Source organism: Colletes latitarsis, chromosome 11 (genome assembly GCF_051014445.1).
Source record: "Colletes latitarsis isolate SP2378_abdomen chromosome 11, iyColLati1, whole genome shotgun sequence".
Lineage (NCBI taxonomy): Eukaryota > Metazoa > Arthropoda > Insecta > Hymenoptera > Colletidae > Colletes > Colletes latitarsis.
The window spans coordinates 17,733,430-17,760,392 of NC_135144.1; the positions used below are offsets into that span (position 1 = coordinate 17,733,430).

Here is a 26,963-nt window from a genome sequence, read left to right on the forward strand (position 1 = left end):
ATTGAAAGTATCGATACAAATGTATGCTCGACGAAAATGAAAAAATTATTCACTCTCTGAACCTAGATCCCACGCTTTTCTGATCGAAAGTAACATTACTAACATCAATTGCGAATCACTCTACGAGACTGTTCAAGTAAATATAACAAACGCCGAAGCATGTATGCAAATAAATCAATAAAACAATGAACTCCGAACGTTTTAGAATTCCTATTAATTTTATATTTATTCGGATAACAAGAAAATTTAGCGACGAAATAAACTATTGTGCACATAGTTTATCAATAGTCGCGCAGAATCTAAAAAGAAAAGTAGACGTTTCAGGAATATGTACGATGAAAATTATAATTTTCTCTACGTTGTTTGGGCAACTATTTCTACGGTCAAGTGATCGATAATGTTCCTCTTTACTTCTAAATGAGATTATATGCGATCTTATATCGCACTTATGTCGTAAAAGGCAATAAGTTTCTGTACTCCGTTTCGAGAGCGAACTCCTTGATACAGATAAACCGTGTCTGTACTCTACAAACTTTAAACGAATACGTACACATTCTGAGTACAAGTCTTTGAATATGTATATATCCTATGTACGTGTATAATATTTAGATCGTTCGTCTGCTCCTGTTTCTTTCTTTTTTTTTTTTCATTTTCTTTTTCAGTAAATTCGTTACTAAAGTAGATTCTAATAAGTATACCTTTGCTCTCCGTAAAATGTACTTTTTCTCAAAACTTTAAATCAATACGTCTTGGATTAGAATAGTTTAGAGGAACGGACGCGCTATCCGTCGAATCCTCTACAAAGATTTTCTCTAATACTTACTACATATTGAGCTATACGGCCTGCAACGATCCGAGAGCACTCGGATATCCGAATATTCCGAGCACAACGATAAAAATAACACAGCCTATATTAAACGAGAACATGTCACCTTATTTACATACGACGAAATGAAAATCACAGATCGATTAACAAAAATATCGAATATAATGCTTTATGTATCTATACTTAAGGTTTAATTCTAAAAATAAGAATTATTTTTCAAAATATTGTACACTTATACGTACCACGTATAAACTAATAAACAATATACGTATAAGAAGTACGTATCTCTTTCTTTATTAAAAATTATTCAACGGTATAAATTATTTGAAAAATGTAATTAAAACAGACAAACTTCCGTATGTATATGTGTGTATATATATTTGAGAGAATAATTTACTTTTTGCCCCAATGTACAAACATTTTTTGGTGCACAACGTTTTGAAAAATATTATTTAATTCTTACATAACATTTTGTACATGTATGTACATACATACATGTATACAGTATCTTTGATTTAAAGTTTAAAACTGCGAATAGCTCGATCCATCGTCGATCGAGCAAAAAATATTTCGAATATATTAATCGTTAGTTTTCTTCTTTCTCTTCATTTTAAACATCTTTTTCGATTGCATCGACGAAGAGCGAGATATCAACAGTTTTCAATTTAAATCTTAAAAATTGTATACGCATAGAAACATAATGTCGTGAATAATACCTTCAGATATTAGAGTTAAAAATATTTTAAGCGGACCGTGGTATATGTATTCAGTTCTCATACAGTATGTATTATGTACACGAATGTTTACCTTAATAAATCCATTTCACATTGTAAGATTCCTTGTAAATTATCGATATTTAAAAAAGAAATAGAAATGAGGTTCTTTGTGTTCGATTGTTAGATTTTCCTTCGAAGCAACTCGCACGATTCGTACTCCGTTTTATAATTCTAAAAGAGACGGTCTTTTGCGACAATTAAAATAGCCATTGCGTTTACAGCAAGGAGCAAAATAATGACAGTAATACAGATTTAATATTTTAGCGTTTTATACTTCTTACTGTATATTTATTGTTGCGTGCAGTTTTGTCTTTTTTTTTTTTATCACGCGAATAGATTGTAAATTAATTTTAATAATGCGAGTTTTCCCAAATTTGTTTACAAGGAATTAACGCGCTACGTGAAACAGACTTTGAATTTCAGATACCGAACGTTCTAATTTGTATATTTTCTAAAAACTAAGTATATAATATATTTTAATGTAAATTTTCAAATAGCGCTTACGATATATTTTGTTTTCTTCACTTAATCTTACTGCATCTTGTAATTTACTTTCAGTCCTTATAGTGGTACTTAAAGAATATCCCTTAACTTGTGATTCATGTACGATGATACACGATAGTCGAGTTAAAAACTATGTTTGATTTATTTCTGTGGATTGTAATTCGTGCTTCTAAGAGTAAATTTTCCGCTTAAAATATTTAATGACAATGGATCGTTTAAGTATGAATCGTCTAATTTTAAACAACCTAGTAGGCAAATGTATCCATCCCCGTACGAATAATATGTATTAGTTGTTCATTTGACAACAATTAACTTCAACAATCCTCTAATATTACCAAGTGCTTTATAATCTCCCATCACTTTGTGTCACAGCTATGTTGATTCTATTTCTTTTTAAGTGCAACTATAAACTATAGTACTAAATATAATATAACAGCGATTTTATGAGTAATTTTTAGAATATTTGCAGAAGTGTTTTACTACACTTCTCTATTCTATATTTTAATTAGATCGACAACTCCTCGATTGTACTTAGATAATAAGAATATATTTTCGCTATTTGTTATATATTACTGCGAATCAAAGAAGTTTGTGTGCAAAGTAGATATACATACGTAATGAAAGAATGTTTATGAAACGATAATTTCTAAAATGGTATTTGAAAATTAAAAAAAAATATTGTCTTGTGTCCGTGGCTCATTATAAAAACGAGGAAAACACTGTTATATAATATTGTACCATAAATTTCAACTAATTTTTTTTGTTTTCATCATTTTTCTGTCAATTTCTTGTGCGCTGGAACTTCGCCTACAATTGTTCCCTTAAATGTATATATTTATGTAATCTTCTACGCTTAGTAAAAGGAAAATAACGCATCAGCACTGCCAACGCCAAGATACAATATTAGTGAATTTATCAAGCTTTCAAGATATATTAAACTTAATCTTTGGCTTCGTTGATAAAATATGTCTATAATTATGTAAACAATTTTAATTATTTTCAATTAAAAATATTTTTAGTTTAAAATATAAAAATGTCATTCCTTTACATTCACAATACTTTGTCTATTATCCATTTCAATCGCTGCTAGAAACTTCACAGTTTGCTATTGGAACTTAAAATATTTTTTGGCAGTTACAATGTTCTTTGAGCAATGTGTGTGATATTTTTTAAATTATAGATGTATACCTGTATATTATATCATTTGCACTTACTGTTCTCTTTGGTTTATAAAATACCGGTAAACTAAATTATGGAATTATAATGTTAACCACTGAAGTGGGTCCCACACGTTAAGATACATCCTGTATAAGAGAATAGAATATGGATAAAAATATTGCTACCGTTATAGATGGGCAAATTTTAAATAGTTCGAGGGAACAAAAACACAGGTATATTTTGTGGCCCTCCTTAGTGCATTGCTACTAATTAGTACGAACTCTCGCTAGGTATACAGTCATAGCAGCGTTTAAAAGATAAGGATGACTAAACGAATATAGTTGCCAACGACTAGAAAAGAAAATACGTGAAATTGCATTATGGTACCTGGGGATAGTGTTAAGTTAGTGGACGGTGAAGCATAGACAAATATTGCTAAACTGTTGTTTCCCGGTCCACATGGATATATTCCACGAAACCGGGTTGCTGTTGTCAGGATGCCGCTCCAAGAAGTGTCTCTCCCGTTGGCGTTTGTCTCGGTCTATTGCTTTTCTTTGTACCTTTATAATGAAGTCCTTTTGTGCGCGTTTTCGACCTAGAAAATACAGTTGTACGCGTTCGTTACTCGAAAGCATCATTATATTGTAAGATGTCGCTGATCTGTTTATGACGATTCTACCTGTTAATGAGCACGGCGAAGAAACACGCGAAGGCAGCGATAATCCCAGCAACACCTGCCAGTACAAGCCACATCTCCGAAGGAAGTAGCCCGAGTAATTTTGCGCCGTTACCGCAACTAGCTTCGTCGTGTCCGGATGGACAGTGCGCTCTTCCGTCGCACCAAAGACTCGCGGCGATACAAGCACTCAGCTCGGGACATTTATGAGGACAGTCTCCGTGACTCGTTGTTTCATTTTCTATTCCTCTCTCGGGTAGGCGTAGCTGTCTACGAAGCGCGGCTCTGCTTTTCGAGATTTCGAGCCAGGAGGCTGCAGCCTGACCGGATTCCCTCGCGACGAAATCTAACAAAAGCGCCGGCGGTCGCGGTGGTCCTGGCCATTTACCTTCGTCGGCTCCTACCAACCACTCTTCCGAGAACACGTGAACAGTGAACTCCCTTGCTCCCGGCTCTGCGGGACATACGACCTTCAAGAGCTTCGGTGGCCAACCGGAGTAAAGAAGGATTCTGTTGCTCGTCGGACATTTCACTTGTTCGTTCACTTCTGACACAGGCAAAGGCTCAAGAGGAAGAAACCAACCCCAAGTTAACACGAACAGAGACCTGTTCCCGCGTGCCTCTACCAACCAGGGGAGTCCCTCGCAATAAATGTCCGGCCTTGACAGCGGCGGCGCAACGAATCGTAGCTCGCCACCTTTAAACAGTTTTTATAGTAAATAATTATCGTCGACAAAATTCACCCCTTGGCATACAATGACGTGCATCGATTTATTAAATAGTCTGCTCTGTCTCTAACAATAAGTTTATCTAATTGTTCTGTCAAGCCAAATTAACTAGTACTTTCGAGTCACATCAAATAACGTTTTATTTGTCTGTCAAAGGGTTAATCTTGCACAGGTATAATAGTGTAATCACCTTCTCCGCGTACTCTTTGTTTCCTGGGGCACTCGGGTGCCCGAACAAGCTCGAAACTAGCATAAAAGAAAAGCGTCTCGAAATCTTCGTACGGGGCTTGTTGATCGACCAAGAATGTAATTTCCAGAGCTTTGCTCGAAGAAATGTGGGTCAATGGAAGATGCGACGTATTATCACATAAACAAGCTCTTGGAAGTCTCACGTCCCGCCAAGGCGCTTCGTATAAAACTAAACGAGCCTCTCTGGAACCCACTTCCTGAACACAACGTGGTCGGCCGGTATGAGGATCCGGTTCGCTCGTGCAAATGGTTGACTCGCCCAAACTGACGTTGTGCAACGTCAGTCTCACTCTTTCGTCGGCGCCTGCCTCGATTCGATATTTGCACTCTAATTTCGAGGATCCGCCCCGACCAAACAGACGAACATCACGTGGCGTCGTGACTTCACCACTGCGAACTTTACGCCAAACCCTGCTGCACACACCGTCGCCCCAAGGTTCGCCAACTTGAACGGTTGAGATAAATTCATATTGTGCCTGCAATGATGTTTTACAATACGATTAAAGGTAACTGTTTAGAAGTTTGGCCTATCCGCCAATTTCGATGATTTTTGGATATGTTACTGTGGACAAGTACAAAGTTTCAAACAACTCTTTCCTTTGTATGTGCATTACCTAATTAAACAACTATTGGAATGCATTAAATAAATTTTTGGAAAGAAAAATTAATGTAAAGCTTTATGAATCTATAAACGCATTTATTTATGTAAAATACTCTGTAGCCATTTTATAGATTTGGAACAATTAGAAAAGTTCCAAATCCTATCGCTAGTTCTGAGTCTCCCTGAATGATGTTTACTGATCTTAATTTTTCATCAAGACATACCTATATAGGACCCTAAAATTCTATTGATTAAATCAATATTGAAATTAGCTTACATTGAAATTAACAGTGTGAAGAGCAGTGCCCAACATCGTTTCCATGCGCAACGTTAAAGATGGTGCTACCGTGATGTAACTTTCTTCTTCTTTACACGGTCTTGTACTTCTGGTAACGTTTCTTAAAGCTGCGTGAGCGCATAACTTGGGTGTATCGTCGCAAAGCGTCGCTATTGGAAATCCAGTAGTCGTTGTACCGTCCCAAAAAATTAATTTCACCGCGCACGGAACATCCGACTGTGAGCTAGCATTATTTTCAACGCTACCGGTTAAATCTCTCTGAGAATAAGAAGAAAAATAAATCCACACTCTGTCTCCGGAAGATCCTTTAATGTTCCAGGTGCAGCTGGAATTCGGTGGCAGTGCGTGAAGCGGTGCTCGTAATATACCACTCCTTTTATTAGTACCATTTACAAAAAAGTGGCAGCCTTGCGGCTCTTTAGCGTAATCGAGCCCGTCGGAATCGACGTAAACTACTTGAATTTCTAACTCGAGTCGTAAAGCAGAAGCACCGAGAGGAATGGCTATCGGTGAACTTCGAAACTCCACTTGCATCGTTGGACCTCTGGCAGTGATCTGTGGTAAAGGCCCTCCACAGTAAATCAACAAAATTGGATCCTCTGGGCGTACACCATCGTGGAAGATGAGACGATCCTTTTCCGGAGGGCAATCTTGCCATACGCTTAAAGTACTATTAGTGGTAGTTATCCCAGCTGGACCAGCCGGTGTAGATTTCACGGAAATCATGGCATGCTTGCACGTGGGCACCTCCATTTGCCTTATAGTGATCAGGCAGCTCGCATTTCTCGGATATTCTCCAGGGTAATTTGGGCTCTGTAATCTGCACTGTTTCAAGTGACATTCATAAAAGTTTCTAGAGCAGTATGTACCTGGCACTGGAGAGCCCCGTTCAATTGGAAGATCTGGTTTCCCTAATCTAGCGACTGCTTCATTGCGTGCCACAAACTTATATCGTAAACGGAAGTCGAATGGTACAAAGGAAGGGGCATGAAACAGTCGTATAGATGCTGTGACAGTACTAGTTTCGCTATAATAAGAAGCTTTTCCTTCTCCAGCTCCACACCATGAACCACCGGTAAAATGTCTACCTAATTCTGCCAACTGCAACGATCCTTCAGGGCAGCTTGTGACAAAACTGTCGGTATTCGGATCTACGCTTCCCACGCTAAATGCATCCCATAAAAGTTGTACCAGTTCTCCATACCCCTGACCAGCAGCGGTGAACGTTAAATGACAGAGGAAAGGTAATCGTTCCTCTGCAGGCCTTGGAAGATCCAACTTGTACGTGTGCCCTTCTCGCCCATGATAAGTACGATTACAGGGTGTACACATTGCTGGCTCGTCGCTACTATCTCCACAATCATTTTGTCCATTACAAAATGCATCTATCGGTACGCAATGTCCATCCCTGCAAGTTAACTCTGCCAGACTGCAATCACCACCTGCCACATGGTCTGCCCATCCAAGCAGTAATATCGACAGAATCAAAGCAGTCACTTGAAACTGTTTAAAACCACCTCCAGCATCAGCTATCTCCTATAAAACAAAAACATTAATTAGTTTTTAAATAATTAACTGTAACTTGCTTATCTAATTCTCTTATCATAGAACTTGTTATAAAACTACAAAAGGTATTTAGAAAATAAAGTGTATATTATATTATTATACACTTTGTTAAATATAAATATAAATATAACTAATAATATTAAATATAAATGTTCACAATTAATGTTAATCAAACGTATAGAGGAACAAATCTGTTTTATTATCATTGTACGATGATGTTTTGTAAAAAGCGGAATGAACTATTCTTCGGAAGTAGGTGGAGAGATTAAATCAAACATTTCTGCGCGCCAATGAAAAGCGAAAAGTCGTCGATGTGTGGGTACCGGCGAGCAATGTGTTTCAATTCACGAGATGGTACTTGATTACCTCTTTGTTGTACGTGTATTTACACGATACAGCCACTCGGCACGCGTCAAAAAGGTTTTCGTTTTAATGAATTCAATTTTACGATCACTGTTTACGAATGAGTATATCGACAAATTTTCAATTAAACATCGAGAGCCATGCAAAGAATAAACGAGGATGTAATTGCTATCCACATACGTTCACTCCCATTTCGTACACATTCGGTCGCGAACGTTCTATTAAGAGGAAATCCAGCAAACTGAATCGTACGTAAATGCTACTCTGTAAGATAAAATCAAATCTAGATCGCAATTATCATACTAATCTATATCCACCATCGCGCGGAATCTCATATTTCAAAGCTACGCGGATCTAATTTTATTCCAAGAAGTGATAGTTCAGAGTTCACTACCAGCCCTTTAATAATTTAAAGCGCGACTGACGAGCCCATTGAACGCATTTATTACTCTAAATGTAATTAATTCGAATAGCACCTTTCCTCTTAATTCCGACACGTGCCGCGTAATTACTAACGGCCTGCGTCGTACAAAACGCAATGCGTTTAGGTAACGATTAAATTATAATTAACAATACATAAAAATCCAATGACATACAATCCGTTGATCATTTCGGGACTATTCGTTTCGTATAATACATCGTAACCCGTGAATCCCGATTGGCAACCCTCGAAATTCGATATTACTCGGCCGTGCAAGATCCCCGGATGTATACGTCAAAAGAGCATCCAATCTTCAAAGCACACATACGATAATTTTGCGACGATACGTGAGTATGATTTACCATAATCGTCTGTCAGTGAATCGAACATCACAACACAAGCCCGAGAACGGTAGCTCGAATCGATGACACGGAATATTTCGAACCTTTACGCTCGAAGGATTATGCGTCTTGAAAGTGGTTCGAACACACCGAAATGATGTCCGATGGTGGTAACGACAGGCGACATAATTATGATAACGAATGACATTCGATGATCGACACTCGTCACCGATCGAGTCGCGAATTGGTGGATACGCACAGGAACGAGAACGTGTATGAATATAAACGGAATATACACCCTGCAGCGGTTCGTTTCACGCCAACGACGGAAACAAGTACGAGGCAACGTTCCTACGAGGTTGAGAGTCCAGTGACCGAACAACACGCAGCTCTACACCGTCAAGAGGCTGATGCGCAACTGCACAGTAAAGAGAAAAGCCCGGAGGGCAGCTTCGCTGCAAGGCATATACTGGGGTAAGGGTGATGGAACGAAACGGGGCTGAGCTCAGGACCTGGCGCCTCAATGCATCGATCGGCATTCGGTCCTTCTCTCTCACTCTCTCTCTCACTCTCTTTCCCTGTTTCGACGCCCTAAAGCATGCTACGTATACCGCAGTGACGTAACTACCGATCACGATACCCGAATTCGTCGCGAGTAAATGGTAGGACTTTGAATCGCTTCGCATTACTTCGAATCTCCATTACGTGTTGCAACCAAGGGTTGAAAACTACTTAAAACGGTTCTGAAAATAATTGTTTCGAACCGTTCTAGTCGAAAGCTCTGGTCGAAACTGTTACGAAAAACTTCTGTTCCGAATAACTGTTACGAAGAACCTAAAAGTCGAACTATATCGGTTTAAGATAAAGTTCTTGCATCGGTTCTCGTATAGATTCTGTAACCGTTATTTGAGTTCTATATAGGTTCTGAAACAGTTCCGAATTTATATAGCATAAATGTACGTCGCAAATATTTTGAAAAGACAATCAACATCTGATTTGACCGTTAAGAACAGCAAATATTTACATTATGTAAATAAATTAATATCGATCCACTATTATGTTTTATAGTTTGGTCGCTGATATCATGGTTCTAGTTGTGTGTTCGTTCCCTCCAAACATTTTTACGTTCGTTGCTACCAAAAAACGTTAAATTTACTCTCGTCGGAGAATAATACATACTTTAAAAGGCTGATCGTGCTCTGATCCTGATTTTTACGAAAAAATGACGTCCACTTTTGGATGAATGGCTTTGCCAATAAGCGACGTGTCGAGTTTGTACAAATGTTAATCTTCAGTCGATAGTCGAACGACCCTTGTATCCACAAAAAGTTACTGTGTAGTGTTTTTTGACTGGTGGAATCACTGGCCCTTACTTTTTTCAAAACGAAAATGTGTCTGAATCTATTACTTGATGTTAGTAACGGTCTAAACACAGAATAATGATGTTTTGAATTTCTTTCGTCTAGCAATTTGCTTTAAAAGAAATTAAAAGATTAAAAGGGTACAGTTTTTTACGGTGGTTTTTACGCATTCTTGTTTTTGAATAATACGTTTAAAGTTCTCTTATACCCTACTTATTTGTCTGAAGGTTAAACGAGGGTAATAACGTTGTATTATACCCTCGATACGCTTCGGCACGCGGATTAACTTCGCGCCTCGAAGCTTCACGAGAAAAACGCGAGCTACAACGTTTGCCGCTATTGGGGATGAATTGTAGGTCGAAAGGGATGCACACAAGCTAGGGCAGAACCAGAGTAGGGAAGAAACGAGATCGCAGAATATTCAAGCAAAAAATGAGACAAATAACGCATGGAAGCTATACGTGCGTTTATTTTTTTTAAAAGCTTGCTTAATAAAACCTTTTTCGATTAATATGAGGATATAAATATAGTTAAAAGGGAGTAAGATATGCTTGATTTGACCCGAAAAAAAACACTATTTTATTTGTCTACTTTTGCTGAAACAGTTTTTGTATGACAAATGTCTTATGTCCTGATGTCAATTTTGATTTCCCCTTTTGTAACATACGTTACGTCTTTTAATTTTTATATTTACTTATTATTTCATAATCAATAATAGACGTAAAAAAATTATATGAAAATAAGAAAACGATATTTACGAATAATTTCATCCCTTTGTTCGTGGTTCTTAATTAATTTCCGTGCAACGATGACTCTGACTCGTTACAAATTTGTATTAAGTCTCATAACGACGAGACTACACTCGCCACGAAACTTAACATATTAAAATCAACACATTTTCACATTTGCAAAGTATTCGTAAAACAAATCCAATCTTTTGCTACGAGTGTTATATGTATGAACAAATTTAAAGAAACTCAAATATATATATTTGAAAAATTATTTATAATTAAATCGTACGTCAATGGGTTAATTTTAGTTCGAGATTATTGCACGTAGCGCGGACAGTGTACTTTGCATGCATGTTGTATTTATAACATTAAAATAGGTCGGTAAAACGTTTTCTATTTTTTCTCAACTGTACATCGCAGCTTACTTATAGCTTTTTGCTTACCAATGCATCGTAAACTGTAACAAGGATAAACTATAAAAGGGAACAAAATTGCTCGATGATAATATACCGCGGCGTGCACACAATTTTCAAAGATTTTGAAGGATGGTGTTTTTAAAATATCAAAATTTCGTTATCGAAAACATGTGTATTTTTCAATATTGCATCACTTTACAGTTTCGTCAGAACGTAGAATATATTTACGACGCATACACAAATCGTATCACGAAATTTGTAGCATAATGTTATAGATATAGTAATCTTATACTATTTGAAAATCACAATTTTTTTACATTTCCATGAAAATGATGTAACATTAATGATACGATGTAAAAAATGTACACGGTCCGAGGTAATTTAAAAATACATTTGCTTATTAGTAATGAATTTTTTTCTTTTTTTTTTTTTTAAATTTAAATTAGAAAGATTTTATCTACGATCACATTCGGTGCTATACAAAATTCAACGTATTTACTCTATACGCCTCTAAATGTGAATCGAATGAAATATCATTCGACGTCCAAAACAAAAATTATTACATTTTCATACCAATAAATACTCCACCTTCTTTTTTAAATACCATCATTGGCAACATTTGTTGCAAATTGAGTGAACACGTATAGTTACTCGCTTTAATATTCGGGCACTACAATACTTTTAAATTTAATGCTTTATATTTTTCTGAATTATTAAAATATTCGCTCGCTTGCTTTTTTTTAATTTAAAAGTATCGTAATATCCGAATATTAAAGCTAGTAACCGTATGTCAAACCCATTCTGACCCACCTGTATCGAATGTTTTGAACAACTTTTCTCCAAGCAACCTACTTTACGCGAGTTTACTTATCATAAAAAGAAGAGATGATGAAAAGATGAAAACGGAATGTAAACACTTTAAATGTAACTTGTAATGAATCGATAATAAATACATACGTAGAAATTTAAAATGCGTAACGCGTACGAATATCCTCCAGTTTCTTCGATACTTCAGATGGCGTTCGTTCAAGATCGCCGGATATACTCTTCTGTTTTGTCGGCTCTATCGAATTGAACTGCTCGCAAAGATCGCCGTCGATGACATTTTTTACAGGATAATAATACGATCTAAACGATAAATGATCCCTTCCGCAAAGCGGCGGATGCTCGGACCGCATGTGCATTTCCAAATGTTGGAAGAAATCGTGATCTTCGTGACTCGTGAAAGGAACAAGAACCCCCACCGTTCCACTTAGGGTCGTATAAACTAAACTTTCAGAACCCCCGGGGATAAGAGTCGCTTTCTGTAAGGACATAACCGTTTCACCGACGTGGAAACACGCGACCGTGTCCGCCTTCTGACTAGCACCGTTCAATAAACCTCTGTCCCACAACGCCTTGTTCCCAGTTGGATCCTCGTCTACGTCATCATTAATTCCACTTGCCAAACGTATCTGTAAATGGAAATTAAACATTTGTACATCTCACGTCCAAATGATGAATACGCATACTCGAAGCAAAGGGTAGGGAAGACTAAAGTAAGTTGAAACAGGGGCAAGTGGGCCAAGTGGGGCAAGTGGATACAGAGAAACTTTTACGACACTAACTATTTACATAGTTCAATCAAGATATGACACAAGATGGTTCTTACTCGAGATTTGAATGACAGGGTGCACAAGATGCCGATTATCTTCCAAACGATGCATAATAGCAATTTTTAGCAAGGTATATTTTGATTGAAAATAATCTCTTGACTGAATATGCAAATACATGATATGTATCCATTAAACTTTTATTGAACTCTTTCGTAATTTCGATCATTTTCGAAATAAAAGTTTTATATATTTTTTTCATTGAAAATTCTTCTTTTATGCATAGTCTTAAACTTTTGCCGATAAGAATGTAACGCAAATTTGCTCCCGGATTTTCGTTATTTAAAATTTTAATAACGAGTATTCGAATATTTTCGCGACTCACTGTGTATCGCTGTGCAAAACCTGATTTAATTGATTGGATTTGAATCTTAAGACTTAATAAAGAGTATTACTTACGACAGCAATATTTCCAAACTTGTCAGCAGTGGCAACAGTGTCATAATCCAGTACACACGTTGTTGTAATCCATCTTGGATGCGTATCGTCGGCGAATACTATGAGTTGATTCTCTTGTCGTTTGTATCTCACGGCATACACTGATTCCTGAACGTCGCTCACGTAAATTCGTTGTCCAATCGCATTGATGGAAACAACCGCATTAGGAATATGCTTATTTTCACACTTTCGCAACAATTTTTTTTTGCCCATATCGTACAAGCGCAACATTCTGCCAACGCCAACTAATACTCTTCCTTGATAAGGGCATATCGCCAACGGTACTTCATCCAAAGTGGTTTTATGAATTAATTCGAGGCTGGTACATTCACCATTTACCCTAAAACAGAAAAGACTTACATTCATACCTATTCTTATTTTCTTAAATAATAAATTTTAACGTAAACGTTGTATCAGTACTGCAGGAATATCATCAAATAACAATTCAGTGATTGTGTATAATTGTCATCACATAGTGCCTTTTTGTCAATGTTTAAATACATATTTTAGAATACACAGAGTTGGGCAAATTTTAGATTTATGAATGAAATATAAACGCAAGTTAGTTCGCGAATGAATCTAAAATTTTTTCAAACACAGATACTTGAAAAAATAAAATGCATACTTCAATTACTAGATAAATTATATCGTTTTGCATATGATAAAAAAAAATATATACTTATAATTTTTACATATATTTCAACAAGTACTTACTTATACGTATATAAAAAGCCTCCGCTGCTGACTCTAGGATTTAGTTGGAATTCCTTCGCAACACCAACTATAAGGAACAGCTGATCGCCTTGATTAGCAAACTTTACGAGACACAGACTATAATGCAAAATTATATAAATTAAATCCTTTCTCCCTCTTCTCGCATCAGAAACGAGCAACGTTCATATTTAGATAGGAATTTCGAATAAGAGATACACAATAGAAATTACAATTCGAATTATAATAAGTTTCGCATTCTTACCATAAAGCAGCTAAATTTTGTTCAAGCCGATGAACTTCGAATGTTTGTCCCGTCGTGGGCGCTATTATTCTTATCAATGATGCCCATAAACCAGGTCCGGCCCTTGGCGCGCCGAACACCGACTCATTGGGTTCCTCTGACAAGAAAGCTTCCGCCAATTCTCTTGCTACTACAGCCTCCTCAGCGCCTGCAGCCTCTTGCATTTCCTCAGCCATCTGTAACCTTCTCTGCTGCTTCGTTTCTTCCGTGTACGCGTTATGCTCCGTTTCGATGACAATCAAATGCGCGGAGTCCGAGTGAATCGCAAACTTCCTGGGCGTGTACTCCAGCGGGAAACTGATTTGATTGAACACAGCGCCCAGTTTTTCGAGAGCAAGAATTCTGAGCGTGTTCGTCGAAATGGCGACAATTCCTTCGGGACACTGCTCGGAGCTGAAGCCCGATGCAAATTCCAAACTCTCGTACGATAACGGCGTTAAATGGAAACGATTCTGATAGTAATAACTTAGCCAGGATCTACTGCTCATTGCGAGCACCGCTTGGTTCCCTTGCATTTTTATTCTAAACAGTTTAACTGGACGCGATCCTAAATATCGTGTACGCGTGTCTGCGAGATCGCCGGATATTGGGTCTAACACTGTCCTTAATAAAACGCCATTTTGCAAGCCTAAACGGGGAAAAATGAAGATTCCTTGTTATCGCGATATCTCGAAGTTTGTATAATTTAAACTTTCTTATATTTGTCACGTTATTCTCAACTTCACTTACCTATATTTAAATATAGACTGGACTGTTGAGGTAACATCTCTTCCGAACTGTTTGCGTCTTTAGCACCCATTTCAACGATACATAAACTTTCCGCAGCTGCCGGTAAAGCTTGCATGCTCCTGGGTGCTAAACAATCGGACGGATCCAACGAAATGATCCTCACTGTGTTATCCTGAAGACCGACAGCCAGAAACCACGATCTCTGTTCTCCGATCGCCACGTTACCAAGAGCCATACACATCACTTCCGATGGCATTTTCTTTCGTTCCGTATACTCGTTCAATTGTCCAGTCTACGGTGTACAAAATGACCAACGTTATTAAATCTATACGAATTTTTAACGAAATGTTCACTTTTCATCCACCTTGGCTAATTAATAGTCAACAACGTAAGACGAAGAAGCAATATATTTTATGCATCTCTTACATCTCTGAGAATAAATATCATCAAAGAGAGAACATTTGATGCTATATAAATACTTAGGAATTAATTACAAGGAAAAAAAGTGTATACACATACAGGGTCCATTTCGAAGTATACCAATTCTCCTCCAGTAAGAGCAATCACAACCTGACGTTGATTCACTGCACATTTGACTATAGTCTTTTTACCAGGCGCTTTCCATTCGTTTACACGTTTATCTGCACGTATATGACGTATCCCATCAGGATATACCTAAAAAATAGTAAGTATCGTATAATACTTACGTAGGTAAAAAAAGATGTCTAAAGAATTTGCACATTCTTTATATTCTTTTATTATAAAAAATTCATACGAATACTTTGTGTTATCATTGTCATGATGACGCGGTGACTGAACCCATGAGTGGGCAAAATTCTAATCTTGACAAAAATTTCCGAACGAATAAAAATGTACGAAGACACTCGTTTTAACAATATGACAGAAATTAGATCTTATTTGAAGAAAAAAAGGCATAATTTCTACAAATATTCATGTAAAATTTTGTCCACCCACGGTGTAATCTCTTAATTTTTTAAATTTTGTCGAGTTCGTAGTACCAGAAGTGTTTAGATGTAAGCTAAACATTCAACGATGCGGTAAACTCATTATAATCTAGCACTATTTATTGCGACCGACACGTGGTCGACCAGGCGTCGGAGATACCGCAGTGCACAAACATGGTAAATTATTGTATCGAATGACTATACCTGGACCAGCGCATCTTCGCCTAACGCGGAACAGCTCAACGTTGGTGTCGTACCAAGAAACCCGGAATCTGTCACTTCTTCTACAGTTTCTCCGATACTAAGTACAAGCGTGGCATTGACGAAGGACACTATGATGTAAGCATCATACTCCTCTGTAATCAAAATTATAAAGCTCACTCTGAATATTTAAATAGTGTAAGAATAAAAAAAAATTTTGTATGAAATAATAGATCGCCCTCGTGGCAGCCGAGCACGCTCTTTCTACACGCAAACAGTAGATGGACTTTTGGTGCATATTCAATTTCTTATCCCCGATTTCGTCAATTTCGAGTGTTCTTACCTTTTTATCAGTGTGTTCTGTAGTTCAACCAATAGCATGCTGGTAGTCTGAAAGAGAGAACTGGTGTTTGATAAGAGTGTATCAAGCCACCAGATTCATTAATATCATTTACAAAAACCAATTTCTTTCTCTTTAACATTTACTGTATCAAAAAATTGTAGAGTTATACTTAAATACCGAAATTATTTTTCGTTAAAAAAAAAAAAAAAACATTCTCATCTCAAATATCTCCACAATTTTTGAACAACGCTTATCGTTGAAACGTAACATTTAATTTAATTTTCGTTTAAGAAGTATTTTTTAATATCCGTGATTAAAATCAAGCGATAGCGGCTGCTACTATAAAGAACAACTCTATGCTATGGTAGATAATATGTGAATATTGTGCCATAATTGGCAAGGAATTATATCAATGCAGAAAAAAAAAACGAAGCTAAAACTTACTCTGCATCGTCAATTGTAAACATAGAGATAAAAACATGCAAAACAACTACTGTGTAAGATGTTTCGGAACTAACCATCGATTCTTCTTTTAACCGTCCACACAGCATTTGGATTACCCGGCAATTCACTGACAGCCATTTCAGAAACTTCTAAACCATGACGTAATACTCGCAAAGTCGAACGTGGTCCTCTACCACACGTTATGTATAGTTGAGGAGTATCTTCGTTTGCCAAATCAGCCACCTAGATGAATTAAAACACCAGTTCTGTACATGTAAATTTATGTTTCACACGCATACGCTAGAAGTGTACGATATTTGGATATATTTGGATATATCAGGTACTCCGTATACCTCTAGTACGCATGCTTACGATTTACTAGAATTTGTCATTCTTAGGTTCAACTTCAATTTGCAAAAACAAATTGAATGCGACTAAGAATAATTTTTTTCTGGCACCATTCCACAGAGAAAAGATGTATAAAACGTCAATTCTCTACTTAAAGGTGCATCGATACCTTGGTTTTAAGGCCAACGATATTATAAAAATTAATATCGAGTATTCTTAGTTGAAAATTGCTAGGTTTACAGTTTTCAATCGCGTTTACCTGACACGCCATTATTGGCGATAAGCTATCCATTTCATCTACCAATACTAAATTTCTAAGCGGCCGTGGTGCAAAAAAGAAAGTGTCACCTTCTTCAAGAGGCATAGCAGAACTAAATTCTGGTTCATCGTCGTCGTCCCCCAAGTGCGCAATTTGATAGAGGTAACTAGAACAAAAACAAATCTCTTAGATGATATGATTTTACCTTTTCTGTGTTAAAAATACAAATTATTTTGATGATGTACTTACTGATTACCAAATTCCGAGGCAACAAACAAAAATCCTGTTTTTAAGACGCACATACTTGCCGCGACAGGTACTGTGTCGAAATACTTTAGTTTAATTTCAGTCACCATATCTTCGTCTGTTTCGAGCGTGATCTTAAAGATATCCCCTTGCTCAGTTTGAGCCAAAAAGAAAAACATGCTTTTGGTCTTGTGAGTAGCGGAACATACGAATATCATTCCTCTCTCAGGATCATCTAAATCATTACGTCGCCTGGGAATAGGGCAACGAATATCGTGTTGATCGCCAAGATTTTTATACGTCAGGTAATTCTCTGAACAAATAAGGACACCGCTTGGTCCATCGTTTCCTCCAGGTACAGATACAAGGAAATTCGCGTGTTCTTCCAACGGTTCGCTGTACTTACGTACAACGTGATTTAAACCGAGATCAAGTTCGTACAAAGTTAACGTTTGTTGCGTTTTTACCGCTGCATCTCCTGTGGGATCACTGTCTGCTTCCTGAACAACAAAAGATATGGTTGTTATTATCCGGTACTACCGTTTCGCAAATATAATTTCGAATCTTGTAATATTTTGAAAATGTTTAAAGTATTACCTCATAATCGATTTCTAAACAGGCAAACATAGGATTTTCAAAACCCACATCTACGCCCACTGTATGATAAACTAGCGTATTACTTTTATGAGCTTCTAAAGGTGAAGAAATCGTAAGCCTGGCTTCAGGATCTCTATTCAAAATATATACAAGTTTTTGTTTTTCGATTGCACCTGAAATAAGCATATTACCATCACTACTTGTAAATAATAACTGCCATCATCGAAAATAGCTTCACAAAGATGCACCATCATTTGCGAACTATAATCAATGTTAATCAGTTGAAACACGGATCGACAAAATTAATCATTTGATGCAAGTGTAAATTAATGTAAATAAGAAAATGAAACAAATATGTTACCTATCATTACAGCTCTTCCTTTGGGATCTATAGCTAAGTATTGTCCAGGTACGATTCGTCTACATCCGCTTTTACCGAAAGTTTCCTGATGTACTTTTTCGAAAACATTCTTTGCAGGAATATATTCCAAAATTACAATACGTCCAGAATCTGATCCAACTACAATATAATCTTTTGTGCCACCTGTCAATCTGAAGGCCATCAAAGACCGAATAATTCCAAATACTTCTACAGTTAATAAGGTGTGGACTTTTCCTGTATTTGGATCAGGTCGTAGGAGTTCTAATGACTTTCCACGCGAGACCAAAATCTCCTGCATTTTGCTGCCAGAGAAATTCCCATGCACTGCATGGGTAATACCCGTTGCACGTTGAAGGGTCAAATTGTATAAATACATTATTTTTGTTTTTTTATGCAATCAATGTATAGAAAAACTTAAAGTTCATTGGAAAAAAAAATTCACATCCATTCTGAAATAAATATCATACATAAAATTATCAAAATTATTCCATTACATTTAAAATTGCTTAAAAATATGACGATTTTATTCTGTATTATTAGTTCGTTGAAATTTTGCATTTACTTATATATACTTCTATTCTTTACGAATACTTTTGTATCTTACTATTGGTAAGAAAAACAAGCACGAGGTAAAAATAAAAATGGAAGCGTTCAATATCACAGCTCGAAACATAAGTTTTTTACTCAAGTTAAATAAAATCTTTTTATGCGTATTAACACAAAATTTTTCGTATAAATATTAATACTAGATAGAATATTATTAGATGTTTCAAAAGGATATCTGCTAGTAGACGTAAACGACAAAATCTAGTAACGGAAATATCAAAAAGGCTTTGAACGAACAAATTTACAGACCAAAATGCTTTACGTTTTACAGAGTAAATTAAGTACAGAAGAGAGAAAATATTATTATTTTTACAAATATAAAAATACAACGAATATTATTTCACCTTGAATCTGAGAGCAGTCGCGATCTTAAATAAAGATGCTCGTGGATATTTTCCGTTCTTCCTAAACCAACGACCATTTGCAATGACCGATTATACCACATTTCAGGCGGTATATTTCTACCAAGCGTGTAGACTGTAGATGAATATAGATTGGAAACTGCCACGTTTCACGTACAGCTCAGTGCCACCTGAAATTGTTAAAATGGAACTAAAATTTAATTATTTTTAAATTACACGTATTGAACATCATCTACAATTTTAATTTACTAGTAACAGTAATGATGATTTTGATAAAATTCTTATTTTTCAAAAATATAGCGTACAATACAATATATGAACACGTGTATATTGGAAAGCTAAAGACTTAGTTACACAGTAAGGTATGTTTTCACGTGGCAATAAATTATAGTAACATGTATTTTACATGTATATATTGCTCTCTCCGCAGTATGGCCAGATCTGGCATAATTGAGTGCATCGACGTCGACATTAGTAACGACGAACATACCTTACAGCACGAGCCTTCTTTTTTTTCAATAATTAAAACATGATCAAGGAAACTTGAAACGTGTATTAACGTGTAAATTTTTCTTTTATTATGGACTTTGCTTATATGTATGCGCCTATACAGGGTGTTCGATCACCTCTGGGAAAAATTTTAATGGGGGATTCTAGAGTCTAAAATTCGAGTAAGTGCTGAAAGTTTTGGGCGAAAAAAAAGACTTTTGAATCGTCTTGGAAAAATTATTTTTAGTTACAGGGGTCAATTACAATCATTTTTGGTCAACAGACATACCCCCGAAATCCTATTCAGTTTCGAGAAAAAAATTCCTTACCGAAAATCTAATTTCTGGCCAGAAATGTCTGCCCGAATTTTCATGCGAATCTTTAAAACGTCATAACTTCTGAACGGATTGGACGATTTTAATGTTTAAAAAAGCAAACTACGCGTATTTTGGTGGGGAATATGTACAAATCGCAAAAATATTTGAAAAGTTGGTCCTTGACCCCGCAAAATGAGAAAAACCCCATAAAAATGGTCCAATTTTCAAACAGCCATAACTCTTACAATTGTGAATGTATTTCAATGAAACTTTTTTCTGAAGTAGAGCTCATGGGTACCTACAAAAAAGTATTAGACAACTTTTCTGTAGGACGTCTAACAAAATTACTAAAAATGAAAAAGGAATTTTTAAGAAAAATCGACAGGGGGTAGGTGCCTAAATTTTTCGACGAAAAAAAAATTTTTCAAATCGTTCTAAAAAAATTATTTTCGGTTGCGGGGGTTAATTACAATCATTTTTGGTGAATAGACATATCCCCGGAATCCTACTCACTTTCGAGAAAAAAATTCGAATAGGTAGTGAAATTTTTCACCACTCCGTTAAACACTAAGGAAGTTCGTCGTTACTAACGTCGACGTCGGTGCACTGAATTATGCCAGATCTGGCCACACTATCTCTTCGTGCTAATTGTGTGATTAATTAGAAAGTTTGGTCACTAAAGGCAGTGGTTTACAGCAAGAAATATTTGGCGTTGACTTTGATCCAACGTTAATGTAAATTGTATTTATATTTATATATATATATATGAATAATTCACATGGATTATGAAGTACGAATAAGTTGAAAGTGTTGTATTAACACGGTAAATTATTTGAAATATTATTAAAAAAGGAAAGGAATAGATATAAAGATGAACAATATTAGATTAATGACAATTAGGACATATAAAGCGTATCGTAAATATCCGTCCGGAACTGCTGGCATTAAAGGACAAATAAAATTAAAAAAAATGGAAACTTTCAAAACTGAAACTGAAACCAATCCTGATGAATTAATGGAAGATGATACGGATCTGAATGAAGTTGATTTTACGAACCTTGACACGAGATATGAACCTTGGAGGTACATATATGTATTATATAGAATAATTATAGTTTGTATATAATCTGAATGTACATTCTAGTACCCTATTATCTTATATTAATTTAAACACATATCGTTTTTAGAGAAGAAAAGAAACAGAAAGAGCTTTTGAAAATACGTATGGTGAAAAGAAAATACTTTAAGGAAATAGAGCCAAGTTTTCTTACGTTAGTCGACAGGGATCAAATACAAAAATTACATGCAAGTAATCCAGATGAATGGACGCCAGAAAAATTAAGTGAAAGCTTCCCAGCATTGCCAGAAACAATAAGAAAAATTTTAAAAACAAAATGGGTACCACAATCAATGAACAGAGCAATAAAATACGATAGTAACGTTATTGAAAATTGGAAGAATTTTAGAATTGGTAAATTGGTGGTAAGTGATAAGTTGCACGAGCATTTAACAAAGTTCAAAAATAGGCAAATTAGTTTAACCGATAGAGAATTATTGCTCAAAAATATTATTCCACCAAAGATGGAATTTCCAAAACCACGAAGTTCTATGTTTTCAAACTTTATAACAAAAATAGAAAATACAGAACAACCTTTGAATAATCAGAAGCTAATTTCATGTACAAGTGATGTAAGCAGAAACAAGAAAGAATTAATCACTATGGACAAGGAAAATATAGAAGAACCTATGGCACAAACAAATAAATTTACAAATACAAACAGTAGTAACCAAAAGAATAAAACGAGTAATAAATTAATATTGAATGAATTTTTGAAAGCAAAATTAAAGAAATTATATGAAATATCCCCAGAAGAAGGAATAACATTATTACAAACATATAGACAACATATACAATTCACAAATTTAAAAGACGAAAGTTCTAATATAAACAATACTGCAAAAGAACCAAGCACAAAGGAAAACAAAGTTACTACAGTCGACAATAAAAAAGAATCTACAGAAAAATCTATGATAGAAACAAATAAATTCACAAATGCAGACAATGGTGACCAGGAAAACAATAAAGTGGATAATAAATTAATTAACAATGATTTTATAAAAATGAAATTAAAGAGTCTCTATGAAACATCTCCAGAGGAGGGAATAAAATTATTAAGTACACATAAACAATATTTACAATCCAAAAATTTAAAAGACATAATTTCTGATGTAAATGATGCTGAGAAAAAACAAGACACAGAAGAGAGAAATGTTACCACTGTAAAAATCCCATCTAATGAAAGTACTTTAACAGTTAACGAAGATAAAACTTGCTTTAATGTAGTAGTTACATCGAATAAAGAACGTGATGCTTTAGATACTTATGTAAAAGAATGGAAAACAAGCATAGATACAGAGTTCAAATATGCAAACTCTATAAAGATTCCTAAGAATGTACATAAAGAAGGTATGACCTATAGGATAAAGGACTGCTATTACGACGACGATGGAGAGTTTTTGTACAGAACGCCGGGATTAAAAAATTAACTGTTATTTATGAAATAAAATTCTTTGTAATTGTTAATAGTGTTAAAAGGAATTATAGGAGAATTATATGTAAAAATATGTATATCTAATCGTTGTAATATGTACATTCTTTATACAAAAATAAAACATCATGTGCTAATGTTACGTATTGTTCATCTAGGATAAGTTCAACTTTTTGTCAACAGATGTCCTCATAGTAGCAGCATATTTTATGAAGATTTTTGATGCCGTTACAGATAAATCTTTCGTAAAATGGTAAATGATTTTGATTGCTAACTGAACGTTTACTTTTCATTCATAGAAGGATCAAAATCAAGTGTTCTTGGCCACTTTTTTCTTGCTTATACGTAAATTTATAATATTTTATTTGCAAACCGGTCATATTTCTCGTATTCTATAGAGGTTATGTTCTTTCAGCCAACTCTTATATTCACGATTTTCGTGTCGTTGCATCATAAAGTTTCGACTCTTCGAATCAATGCTTCAGATTCTGCTTCATCAGAATTTTGTACGGGAATGTCAATAAATTAAATAATTATATGTCAAAAAATGTACTCGCGTAATGTGGTAATAATTATTTAAATATTACTTATCTTACGATGAAAAATTAATTTCTCTCTACAAATGTATAGATTTATAACAAAAAAAAGAAAATGATAAATAATAATACAACTCATTTGTATTGAAGATTTGCGTTTTTAATGGAATTATGAAATTGTATTTTTGTAGTTTCAGAATTTTGCAATGTGTAGAGCCAGCCTTATTGGCATTACACGTTCTGCACACTCTAAAAAGAAATTTGGAAATGGCTTCACGAATCATTCAATGTTACGTACCTATAACATGTTGGTACAATTACAATTACCACAAACGACGGACATACAAGGTTTATCGGTAAGTTTTGTTTCATGATGTTATTAATCCTTTGGTAATGATCAATGCATATATGTGTTCAGGGTAAATCATAAATGTAAGGTGTATGCTCATATATGCATTTTAAACAATTATTGTTACAGTAGTTTGGCTTTATGGAATGCCTAAATTTTAAGCTCTTTCTGCAATATTTAACTAAAACAATGTTTATATGCAATTAATAATTTGTTTTCTTAGATTCGATTATATTCCAATCCAGCACGAAGACCTAGCTTCTTCTCTCAATTTCTTGAAAATATCAAGCAAGAGATGCAAAAAAATAAAGAAATGAAAGAGTCCTTGAAAAAATTTAGAGAAGAAGCAGAAAAACTTGAACAGTCGGATGCATTAAAATCCGCGAGACAAAAGTTTCAAGCAGTCGAGTCGGAGGCAAGCAAAAGTTCCGAAGTTCTTAAAGAGAAATTAGACTCCTTGAAAGGAAAGGTAAGAATAAAAATATTTTTCGTTCATTGGCGAGAATTATAAGCATCGGCTAAATTTGATTGCGCAGGTACAAGAAGTTCTTGAGGAAGCTAGTAAGACAGAATTAGGTAAGAAAGCTGGACAGTTCGGCGAAGAGATAACAAAATCCGCAAAAGGGGCAGCGGAAACAATCACTGAGAAAAGTCAAGCTTTAGGTAAAACAAGCGCGTTTCAAACAATAACACAAACTGCAGAAGCTGTGCGCGAAGAGCTGGATCATCAAGGAATGCATGGTACATCAAATGAACGTCCCAGCTAAACAATATAACGTGATCAACTTATTTGTTTCTGGTTCGGAAATAATTACGGCGATCGAGTAATATTGTTCACTCTGTATAAAATTGTATTTGAATGTAGAATATTTTTTTTTTTACACTGCAGGAAGAGTTTACGTTCCGCCTAAAAAATTAAGAAAAAGAAAAGATGTATTAGAGACTGCAGATGATAGATGTGTTGCGCCAAACGAGGAGGCATTGGGCGTTGAATTACACAAAGATTCGAAATTTTACCAATCGTGGCAAAATTTTAAGGTGTGTACATTAAAGCACTATCATTATATTATGTTTTGATCGAATCATTCATATTAGATAATTATATTTTTTAAAGGATAAAAATCCATATGTGAATAAAGTTTTGGACTGGAAAATGAAATACGAAGAATCAGATAATCCTGTAATTCGTGCTTCTAGACTGTTGACAGAGAAAGTTACAGATATAATGGGTGGTCTGTTTCAAAAAACGGAACTTTCAGAAACGTTGACAGAAATTTGTAAACTGGATCCGAACTTTGACAGAGTTCAGTTTTTGAGAGACTGCGAGGTAGATATTATACCAAACATTCTTGAAGCAATGGTAAGGGGGAATCTTGAAATATTAAAAGACTGGTGCCACGAAATTCCGTATAATTTATTAGCACAACCGTTACTACAAGTTGAAAAATTAGGATATCACTTGGACAGCAAAATTCTAGGTATATTTATATTTTGTATACACATTTTATTCATTTCATCCGATATCGTTTTTACGTACGAAATAAAATATGTTCAATTTCAGACATTAACAATGTGGATTTAATAATGGGTAAAATAATGGAGCAAGGGCCAGTTTTAATGATCAGCTTTCAGTGTCAGCAGATTATGTGCGTGAGGGACGCTAAGAATAAAGTCGTAGAAGGGGATCCTGAGAAAGTAATGCGTGTTAATTATGTTTGGGTATTATGTCGTGATCCTACGGAACTTAATCCAAAATCAGCGTGGCGCTTGCTTGATCTTAATGCTAATAGTACAGAACAATTTGTATAGTGTATATAGCTTGCTCGTGAGTTTAGTTGAAACTTAACAAAAATTAACTTGAATACGTGACTGGAAAATACGTAAAACTCGAGACGTGTTTTATTATTGTTTTCAGTTCAATTGTATTGACGAGAATGATCCCAATTAGAATTTACAATGTGTACATTAGTTTATCAGGGATGAATGCCAACTTTCATTACTTTAATGGAACAATTATGTTCAATCAGGATCTGTAGTTTAAGCTATAGAAATTTTATAAAGTCTGCAAAGTGTTTTGATCGTTCTAGAGAAATAGAAAATAAAAATAAGTTACGTTATAATCGCTTAATGAAAGTGAAAAATTTATTTTTCTAAATTTTATCATGATACTTTTTTAATATATTTGAACGATACTATCGTTTATCATTTGTGTTAGAAAATGTACATTATAACTTATAATCGTTTTTAGGTTCATTAGCTGTCTGTATCGGAACAGCTAATTGAATACTAATGTAATTATTTAACTATGTTTCATAGTTTTACGCATGTACACGATTTGACATGCGCGAATATTGCAAATTTTAGTAAAATTGTCTCTGTATATATTCAAATCTTGACATCGAAATGTCGAGTAATATGAGATATAACAATTTATACCGAACGCCAAATATCTTTTCGCCGTGGATATTTTAAGTTAAGTACTAAACAAAGAAAATATGCGAACATTTTACAATTGAACAAAGGTATGCATTAGGCATAAAAAGTTCGTCGATAGTTGAAGTCATATTGTGTATAATTGTACATATGTACAAGTTCATGTGTATAGCATTACAGTGTACAGCGCATAGCTAATTAATAAAATTATCAATTATTTTTTAAAGATTGTAATATATAAAACTAAAGTCACTCGTTTTTAAACTACAATAAACATCTTAATAAAAAAAGACAAAAAATATTCTTTTTTTCTATGTATAAACGAACTTATATAAAAAGTAAAAAGAAATTCATTTCTAAATAGAAACAAAATTTCAACATTATAAATGTAATTGACACCAGCATGTTTATAAACAATACAAAGAAATAGAATTATACTTGAAAATTTCTCTTAAAATTTCATTTTATGTACATTTGCCTTTTTGGCAATAGAAATTTCATTCGTCTTGTTTAACATTTTTTGTTTTTGTTTTTAAAAATCATGATCTATATTCATTAAACATTTACGAGAGCTTAAAACAGATGTGTAACAATTGTTATTTAATGTTAAGAAAAAAAGAATTGTGGCGAATAGACGACGACTTTGCAGCGATAAGTAAATATTAATTTACTAAAATTTATTTTTAGT

General features: G+C 35.0%; 4 protein-coding genes across 7 annotated transcripts; 2 read left to right on the plus strand and 2 right to left on the minus strand.

Moving 5' to 3' along the window:
- Positions 1-277: 277 nt before the first annotated feature.
- On the minus strand, positions 278-8,957 carry LOC143347618 (uncharacterized). 3 transcript variants are annotated; one of them, XR_013080643.1, is made up of 6 exons: positions 8,529-8,957; positions 5,796-7,352; positions 4,859-5,393; positions 3,944-4,637; positions 3,652-3,859; positions 278-3,410 (listed from the first exon to the last, which is right to left on the minus strand). XR_013080643.1 is itself a non-coding variant. In XM_076776961.1 (5 exons), exons 2-5 carry the CDS (start codon positions 7,146-7,148, stop codon positions 3,757-3,759), a joined length of 2,685 nt encoding a protein of 894 aa, XP_076633076.1. In that variant the 5' UTR covers positions 7,149-7,352; positions 8,806-8,957; the 3' UTR covers positions 278-3,756. The 3 variants fall into 3 exon arrangements, 2 of the variants coding, with proteins under 2 accessions (XP_076633076.1, XP_076633075.1); XM_076776961.1 differs by having other exon boundaries at positions 278-3,859; positions 8,806-8,957; XM_076776960.1 differs by having other exon boundaries at positions 278-3,859.
- Positions 8,958-11,003: 2,046 nt separating this feature from the next.
- Sf3b3 (splicing factor 3B subunit 3) lies at positions 11,004-19,722 on the minus strand. Its single transcript, XM_076777463.1, has 13 exons — positions 19,585-19,722; positions 18,614-19,083; positions 18,253-18,425; positions 17,659-18,155; positions 17,410-17,575; positions 16,877-17,045; positions 16,019-16,170; positions 15,369-15,524; positions 14,850-15,141; positions 14,082-14,748; positions 13,820-13,936; positions 13,067-13,445; positions 11,004-12,469 (listed from the first exon to the last, which is right to left on the minus strand). The coding sequence occupies exons 2-13, from the start codon at positions 19,008-19,010 to the stop codon at positions 11,981-11,983; spliced, it is 3,654 nt and encodes a 1,217-aa protein (XP_076633578.1). The 5' UTR covers positions 19,011-19,083; positions 19,585-19,722; the 3' UTR covers positions 11,004-11,980.
- A 1,300-nt stretch (positions 19,723-21,022) lies between these two features.
- On the plus strand, positions 21,023-23,095 carry LOC143347420 (uncharacterized). Its single transcript, XM_076776556.1, has 2 exons — positions 21,023-21,491; positions 21,596-23,095. Exons 1-2 carry the CDS (start codon positions 21,280-21,282, stop codon positions 22,953-22,955), a joined length of 1,572 nt encoding a protein of 523 aa, XP_076632671.1. The 5' UTR covers positions 21,023-21,279; the 3' UTR covers positions 22,956-23,095.
- A 51-nt stretch (positions 23,096-23,146) lies between these two features.
- Positions 23,147-26,501, plus strand: LOC143347384 (mitochondrial import inner membrane translocase subunit TIM44). 2 transcript variants are annotated; one of them, XM_076776485.1, is made up of 8 exons: positions 23,162-23,210; positions 23,373-23,522; positions 23,685-23,849; positions 24,066-24,311; positions 24,379-24,583; positions 24,732-24,880; positions 24,957-25,320; positions 25,404-26,501. In XM_076776485.1, the coding sequence occupies exons 2-8, from the start codon at positions 23,505-23,507 to the stop codon at positions 25,649-25,651; spliced, it is 1,395 nt and encodes a 464-aa protein (XP_076632600.1). In that variant the 5' UTR covers positions 23,162-23,210; positions 23,373-23,504; the 3' UTR covers positions 25,652-26,501. The 2 variants fall into 2 exon arrangements, with proteins under 2 accessions (XP_076632602.1, XP_076632600.1); XM_076776487.1 differs by lacking the exon at positions 23,373-23,522 and having other exon boundaries at positions 23,147-23,210.
- The last annotated feature ends 462 nt before the right edge of the window (positions 26,502-26,963 follow it).